General features: G+C 55.0%; 2 protein-coding genes across 2 annotated transcripts; both read right to left on the bottom strand.

Annotated features, from left to right (window-relative positions):
• Positions 1–288: 288 nt before the first annotated feature.
• Positions 289–4,628, bottom strand: LAESUDRAFT_754209 (uncharacterized protein; the record flags this gene model as incomplete). The annotated part of the gene is made up of 5 exons (XM_040911858.1): positions 289–330; positions 389–1,722; positions 1,780–3,993; positions 4,045–4,141; positions 4,194–4,628. 5 exons carry the CDS (start codon positions 4,626–4,628, stop codon positions 289–291), a joined length of 4,122 nt encoding a protein of 1,373 aa, XP_040770727.1.
• Positions 4,629–5,642: 1,014 nt separating this feature from the next.
• On the bottom strand, positions 5,643–8,275 carry LAESUDRAFT_638752 (glycosyltransferase family 39 protein; the record flags this gene model as incomplete). The annotated part of the gene is made up of 8 exons (XM_040903488.1): positions 5,643–5,968; positions 6,021–6,168; positions 6,219–6,376; positions 6,435–6,929; positions 6,986–7,081; positions 7,137–7,738; positions 7,791–7,943; positions 7,998–8,275. The coding sequence occupies 8 exons, from the start codon at positions 8,273–8,275 to the stop codon at positions 5,643–5,645; spliced, it is 2,256 nt and encodes a 751-aa protein (XP_040770726.1).
• Between the last annotated feature and the right edge of the window lie 136 nt (positions 8,276–8,411).

Below are 8,411 nucleotides of genomic sequence, written 5' to 3'. Positions count from 1 at the left end.
CGTTGCGTTTGCTGACGAGTAATTTTCCTGTCTTGTACGTCACTACAAACAATACTGGTTGTACTCAATATCAGAGATGATATAACGTGGTCTATTTACATTAAATATATTCGTTACATTGCACAGGGGCAATCGCGGTCCTTACAGCCGCGTCCAATCGGAGCATAAGAAATAAGCTGCGGAGAATGAGCGGATGACGTTGCATATTATGCGATGATAAATAACATAGAGAGGAAGCGACAACATCCAGAAAGTGCACCAATATATATATGATACAATGCAACAAGCTCAACAGGAAGGGATTGCATGGTGCAATAATTTGTCAAGCATCTACAAGGAGATCATTCCTCAGGTCTATTCGCCATAGAGACATGCAAATACAACTCACCTCGTCCATCTCGTCCAATTGCTTGAATGTGTTGGAATAAATATCTAGTACTTGAGGATGGAGCTCGTTGGTATCAATTTGTTTGCCGAAAAGCAACTCATCCACCGAATCCTGCGGTAGTGACTGAGCAGGGATGTTTTCCGATGCCGTCAAATCAATCAACGCCATCATATACGACAGTCCGAAGTCGTCCCGTGGCAAAACTAAGGGGGAGGAGCGTGTCTGCTCAGGTGACGGCTGCAAGCGAGCAGCCGGTGGGGTGGGCGTGTTGGGAGTCGCTGTCCGATACACGGACACGTCCGACAGCGCGGAGTTCTGTCTGACATGGGGAGGCGCCTTCCATTGACTGGCGTTAGGGGTGATACTGCGAGTGCCGGAGTGAGTGTCAGACTCTCCCGAGCTTGCTGTGCGGTAACTGGAAAGGCGTGAGATGGGAGATGGGGTATGCTGAATAGCATTTGTAGCCGCCGACGAAGATCTACCGTGCGAGGGCTGGGCGATAGGCGTCGCCGTCCGCGACCCACTCTTTTCGACACTGGCATCTGTTGTTGAATAAACTGAAGGCGATGTTGACAAGGCCGAGCTGAGCGAGTCGGTAGCAGCACCCGACGTAAATTCCGCCACGGGAGTGCGGCCAGCGCCCTTCTCGTGCTTAATCTTGCTCAACACGCGTTCAAGCTTGGCCCCAAGCCCGTCCTTTCCTCGAGCAAGGACACCATGTAGCAGATCATCAGCATTGCTGTTCGTCCTTGAGCCCATCGGCCCAACTTCACTGCGCCATTCCTCCTCCACGATCTCGCTAATATCGTACGTCTCACCATCAGGCTCGACGTAAGAGTAGCGCATCCTGTCGTCAAGCTCATATCTGGAGCTACGGATCAAGGCATTACCAGGAAGGAGGACATCGAGGCCACGAGCGGAATTGGGTTGCGCGGACAGGATAGCCCGCTGACTTGCACGAGTGGCCGCGCGCTGCGCAGCGATGATGGCTTGCTTTGAAGTCTGAGACGTCTGTGACCTCGCATCCTCAGAAGGGCCCGCCGTAGAATCCGAAGCAACACTCGAGCTTGCTACAGAGTCACGGTGCAGATGCTGCAGCGCAATCTCATCCAACGGTGCAGAAAGCCTGTGGCGCGAGGTTGACGTGCGGTATGCAACTGCACGACGCAAAATGAAGATGGGATCGTCCGGTTGGACGTCATCCATATTGCCCAGTAAAAGCTGAGCGGAGTCAATCGACCGTCGTTTGCCACCGGATTGCCGCTCAACAGCGCGGTAAGCGGGCGGACGAGGGAAGGCCTCGATGACTTTGCTCGACGGCGACAGCTCGCGCTCTGTCGGAGTCCGTCAGTTCGCATTCGCACCATACACCGTACAAGAACAACACCAACCTTTACTCCCGGAATTGATCGCAAGTCCATATCTCACTCGAGAGGAACTTCTGCGCTTGTTGAGCTTGTCTTCAATCTCATCTCCGCCATCAACTACCCCATCAAGGATGCCGAATCGTTCCAAGCCCAGTTCGATCACCTCGGCTACTGTCACATTTTTCGGGAACACGAAGACCTTCTTCCGCATCGCCTGTGAGATGCCCGATGACACCATGATGCCAGCTTGTGGCCGGTCGCGCAGGGTATCCTTGAAGACAATGGCCTCAGTAAGAGGGTCAAATACCATGTCGTCGGGCAGGTCGTCGGGGTATATAACGAGCTGCAGCGCAAACCTGTACGACGGCGAGCTAAATCGCTCCGTGACGCCCGAAGCACCATTGCCAACACTGAGGTACTGCAACCTTGGAGAGCTCAGGCTGCCCTCCTCCTCTCGGGGACTCTCCGTGAGCACCGAGTCGCTAGTCTCTCCATCGGCATGCTCATCATCGTGACCCTTCCTGTTGAGGTAGAATTTGACCGCAGAATCATCCGTGAAATCGTTCATCGGCAGCTTCTTAATCGCCGGGTGCATGGACAAGTTGCTCGCCACAGAGCTGATACTGCCCACGCTACTCCGCTTCACCTTTGGCAGTTCCAGCGCAGCCTCCACGAGGGACTCAAATACGCCAAGCGGCTTCTCGTGGGGGAGCAACGTCGCAGAAGAGCCTTCCACCTGCTTGATGGTGAGATAATATCCTGATTCTTCCTCACCTGCCGGCAACCTAAAGCGCTGGATGGCCTGGCGCACGAGGTCGGACGCAGTCGTGGACGCGTTGAGCAGGACAGTCTTGAACGTGGCCTCCGTTTGCAGGTTTTCCCCCGCGAAGACGCGAACCACACTCAGGTCAGGCAACATACCAACACCTTGCCCGTCGACCGTAGAGGGTGACAACACGAGGGAGCCAGGGCGAGCGCGTGAGCCACTCACGACCAAACCAGAAGCTGTGCTCACAGATGAGGCGAAGGAATTTGAGCCGGGAAGCACTGCAGAGGCTGATTGCAATCCATATGACGGCTGCGCATCGGGTGGGCTCGACGGAGAGCGATTGAGATACTGCTGATAGAGCGCCTGCTGCTGCTGGTCGCGCTGCCGCAGCTGTGATGCATGCTGTGAGATCTGCACCATAGCGGCCTGGGGTGGAGGCTTCGGTCCCTGCTGCTCAGACGACTGCGAGCGACGAAGCTGGCTGTCCTCCGAGGCACGGTAGCCATTCTGCTGCTGCCTCGCAATCGCGGTGACTGGTGACGAAGGCTCTACCGGCACAGACGAGACCGCATTGTTTTCCCTGAGAGATTTGCCAGACTCCTCCGACTCGCGCGCATAGTCCTTGTCGATGCTGCCGCCGCTTGTGCCACTTGAGCTGTCGGCGCTCTTATCCTTGCCCTTATCCTTGTCTTTCTTCCGCCCGAAGATACTGCCAAATACACTCCCACCCTTCTTCTTCTTGTCCTTCTCCTTTCCGCCCTCGTCATCTGCAGTTGAATCGCGCTCCTTGCGCAGCTTGGCTCCACCACTCGATCTGCTCCCGGAAGAGGATACAGGCGCAGCCTTCACTCCTGTGCTGACATTCGCCCGTTTGCGAGCCGCGTCCTCCTGTGCCTCCTGTTCTTCACGACTGCGTTTTCGCTCATCAGATTGCCGGCGGACAATGGTGACAAACCCATTGCTTGACGATGACGACTGCTGTGATAGTTGTGAGCCAGGCTCATCGACCCGAGCTACAGGAGGGGTCATCGAGATCTTGCGCGTCTCAGTGACTTGAGCAGGATCCAACGGGCGCGACGGCGATGTGGATACTACGTCCACCACGGTGAACTCCTCCCGCGAGGACTGCTGCTGTACTGCTTTGGCTTGCAATTCTCGTTCCCGCTGCTCTTGCTGCCGTTGTGCGAGCTGCTCCTGCTGTAGGCGCTGACGCTCCGCTTCGGCGGCCGCAGCTAAGCGAACGCGTTCCTTTGCCTGCATCTCTTCTACAGCACCCTCCTCCCAGCTCATTCCATCATCAGGCTCCATAGACATGAGACCTGGTGCACCGTCGTCCTGCCCCGCACGCTCGCGCTCCTCCGACTCCTCCGCCAGTTCAGGGTCCTCGTCCTCGTATCCCTCATCATCCCACTCGACGTCCTCATCCTCATCCTCTTCATCTCCCCAAACGGCTGGTGGATAGCGGTGAACTGAGAACGATGGCGTGAATACGACACTTTTGGCTTGACGCGATCGCGTACGCGCGTTGGTGGCAGGCGAGGGCGTATCATGACTGTCACGCGAAGAGTCAAGGGTCTCCTCCTTCTCAGCCTTCTCAGCTTGAGTCGCAGAGGCCAGCTACATTATGTTAGCGGAGCCAATGACACTAAGTATACACAGCGCCACATACATCTACATTGCGGTGCTTGTTCAGCCTGGCCAGACGCTCAAAGGGCGTCTCGATGTTTTCAGCCGGGATATAGCCTACCTCCTGGGTCTTGAGGACACGCACAAGCCACCAGTAGCTGTTGCTGTCGTCCATCAGAAAGAGACTGTCTCCCTTTACGACGTTCGCCTGGCCCTCGACGGTGGCTGCGAAACTGTGCAATGCGTAGACCAGATCAAAGTCAATAGATTCGTTCGGTATTGAGAGCGACGAGGAGCCGTCATCGTCGTCCATGTAGTCCCCATCGTGGTCCTCAGTGTCAGAGTCGTCCTCAAGGACAGAATGTTCCTCGTCGGAGTAGACGTGGTCCATGACCTGGCTGTTGTGATCATCTGCAAGTATTTGATCGCGCAGGTCGAACGTGTCCTGCCTGGCAACAGAGGGCCTGGCAGCTTGCATGGTAGGTCGCTATAGAATTTGCCAGCGATGCAGTCCAGCGACACAGTCTAGCTGCGGGAAATGAACGAAGAAGGGCGGGAAAACCAGAAGTTGCAACGAGCGCAGTATGAAGTGATCGTATGTTCCAGGCGGTTTCAGATGAGGGAATCCGACGACTAGACGGTCGGAAACGAGTGTCCTGTCGACGCGCAGGGTGCGCAGAACGACGGTGGTGAAGACGGGGACGGGGAAGGATACAGGACACAGGACAGCGGACTAGCCGTGTTACCTGCAGGCGCCCAAATATAACCCATGCCACGTGGTGATGGTAACTGCCAACTTGTGACCCCGCACTCATGCGCTGCAATATATATATTAATACCCAACTATAGCAATAAACGAAGATTGATGCCATTGTATCCGTAGGTTTTAGTCCAGTTGCACATCAGGGAACAACTCTTGCCGCGCCCGATCCGCCTCAGCTTCATCCTCCTCGGCAGCACCCTGCACCGGAACATGCGCTACCTCATCTACCACCAATTCCTCACCATCCACTACCTTCTCCTCCTCCGCGACTTCCTCGACTGCCTCGACAACCTCTGCTGGCTTTTCAGCCGCTTCAGGTGTGTAGATTGGCTGCTCAACCGTACTGAATATCTTCTCTTCTTTTACTATATCTTCCACTCCATCCACCGCTTTGCTCTTCAACTCTTCATGTGGTACGCCCGCGAAGATGTCCCGGCCAGGCTCGGCTTGCCCGACGTTGATCGTTGTATGTTCGGCTTCGTCGTCCTCTTGATTTTCCGGCCGGAAATTTGGTAGGAGCTTGTCTGGAAGCACGCGCGACTTGCCGCGCTGTGGGACGTCTTCTGACGGCGTAGGCGAAGCCGGAATCGCAGCAGTGTATTGGGAGTACTGGCAAAGGGAGAGCGGTCAAGACAGCAGGTCATACCTCACGCAACACTTACATCCTCATAGAATTCTCCGCTGTATCATTAAATTGTCAGAGATGGTTAAAGAATAAGTTTGTGCTGCTTACCAGGCAAAATCCCACGTCTTCAACCACCTCGCATTCTCGCACTTCGCCTTCGTCCACGGGTCCCCGTAGGCAATCGGGCTCAAGTATACGAAATTCCATATCACGATGATGAGCAACACGCCAGCGATCTGAAGGCGCAGCCTCGGCTTGAGCGCGGACGTGACGAGGTCGAATACGGAGCACGAGAGGAGGATCGCAAAGTAGAGCGCGGGGAAGTAGTGGTGCAGGAACAACTGACGGCCCATTAAGAAGAACGGGAAATAGTGCAGACACCACCCGATGAAGAGGAATCCGCACAGCGTGTCGTACTTGACCACTTTCGCTGAAGACGAATATGTCAGTGCCCGAAGCGGCGCGCGAGAATGACGGCTTACTGTTCTCAAAGTCCCTGTACCCGCGCTTGGCGCGCAAGATGAGGAATCCGCGGATGGCGACGTATGCGACGACAGCAGCGGTGCTAAGCCACCATACCATCGGGTTGCCGAGCAAATAAATCTGACGGTGGTCCCGGACCCAGAAGTTCTAATGCATATTTGGTTAATAGAGGACGGCACCGTTGAGTAAAGACATACAATGCCACGAAGCAGCCGTGGCCAAGACTCAGGACGTGAATCGAACGTGTGCCTGTCTGTAAGACCTGCATTCGTAGTCCACATCACCTGCTGCAACTCAAGGAACTTGGAGAAGAACCCAGGTAGCTTGTAGTTGACCTTCGGCGCATCAAGGGGCACTGTGACAGCACCGATCATGAGTCAAGTTCACAGATATGAGCTACCCGGAACACTGACGCAATGGGTGTGTCGCTGTCTCGATAAACCACAACGAATTCGGCTTCACCGCCGCCTTATTGCACGTCACCTCCTGCTGGTCGAATCCCCATTCGGGCAGCTTGACCTTATGCGAGAACAAATAGCACCCCGTATTCGCATGCCTCAGCCTAAATTGCGTCCGAAGCGTCCTCAGGCGCTTGCTCGACTCCCGATCGCGCTTGTCGCCCTTCTCGATCTCGACGATCCAGTCATCGTTCGCGTCGCCCTCAAAGTCCGGACCACCATACGCGGACACCTCGTTCTGGAAGTCGACCTCAGACACGGGCGGACGGTAGTCGTGCGAGTGGAGGTTGCGCTCGGTGGTGACGTGGCGCAACTTGATGCGCATGCCCGGCTCGATGAACGTGAGCGGGCCTTTCTCCCAGTCATGGAAGGGGTCGCCCTCTTGTGTCGCGTTCAGGATGCGCCAGTTGTTGTTTTCATCGCGATGTGGGTACAAGGTAATCTGCTGTTCTGTTGGACAAGCCAGTCTTCAGAAGATGAAAGATGATCGACATGCATTGGCTTACGAGTGCTCCCGCTGGGATAATTGTGCGGATGCGAGTGGAGATACCCTCCTTGAGTATTGACATGCCGTATGGAAACCTCCGAACCGAGCGCAATATCTACGGTATGCACCAATGAGGTTTAACCGACACAATTACCTCAAACTGCTCTTACCAGCGAATGTATCGGCCATCCCACGGCCATTGAGCGTGTGTTGAAACTCCGAGCTCATGAAGCCATCTCCATCGCCGGGATTCTGCAAGATGAGGAAATGGATCCAGAACATGAACATGTAGAACATGATCGGAATGACGATGAGACACATCGCTCTCGCCATAAAGTGTCTCATAAATACTCTCGGTGTGACACGCAGATCCCCCAATAGTAGCCACAACTGTTTGATAGTGCTCACGCCGACCGTCGCAATCGTGAACAGCCCAACCCACTTGCAGCTGACGACCGCACCGAGCGAGAAGCCTGACAAGACGAGCCACGTCCACCACATCTCGGTGAACGGCTCGTGCTTGTCCTCGTTGCAGAATCCCGTCCAAAAGAAGATCGTGAGGGCGGTGAAGAAGATAAGCGGCGAGTCGAGCAGGATATGTCGGGACTGAGTGATCATGCCGTTCTCGAAAGTAATGAAGAGCGAGGCGAGAAGGGCGGTCGTCGCACGGCAGTCAAGAGCTCGCAGGGTGAGATAGGCAAGGGGGACGGTGGCCACACCCAGTGTTGCTGGGACTAGCCGCATGGCGACGTATGGCACATTGTCGTATATTCTGTTCGCGTCAGATTCAAACTCATGTTATATAGACCATTTGGGATGCTCACTTGCCGATGTCCTTGAAGTCAAAGTGACCGTCATATCCGAAGACAAAAGCAGCAAAAGTGATCAGCAGTTTGGCAAGTGGCGGGTGGACATCTACGAAGTACTCGGACTTGATGTACTTGGATGCAAACTTGCCAAAGTGAACCTCGTCAAACCTGTGTGTAGAGACGTGTCAAGAACACAAAATGGAATCACAGAAATCAACTCACACAACGCTGTCCGGCTGCGTTATACGAAACAGCCGCACGAGTACAGCCACAACCGTGATCAAGATGAGGAGCTTCCACTCTGCGGCCGCGATATTCAGCCCTCCTGGAACATACGTTTTGCGACCCGGAAGGTAACCTCTAGACGCTGCATCCTTCCGAGCATCAGCATCGAGGTAGTCATGGCGAGGATGGGGAAATCTCTGAGGAGCAGCGTGAGGAGGAGCAGACGCAGGCGGCGGTGGTGAAGGTGGCCTCCTGACCCTGACACCACCAGACATGGCGAGCAAAGAGACTACAAGAGGATATTAAAAGCTCACACGCTCGGAGAAATACAGTGGAAGGAGAGACAGTTGCGAAGGTGCGCAGCGCCGCAGTCGGTGGACGCGACGTGGAACGTGCACTGCTGATCATGAT

The sequence above is a fragment of the Laetiporus sulphureus genome (assembly GCF_001632365.1).
Source record: "Laetiporus sulphureus 93-53 unplaced genomic scaffold LAESUscaffold_1, whole genome shotgun sequence".
Lineage (NCBI taxonomy): Eukaryota > Fungi > Basidiomycota > Agaricomycetes > Polyporales > Laetiporaceae > Laetiporus > Laetiporus sulphureus.
This window is presented reverse-complemented; position numbering and strand designations above follow the sequence as displayed.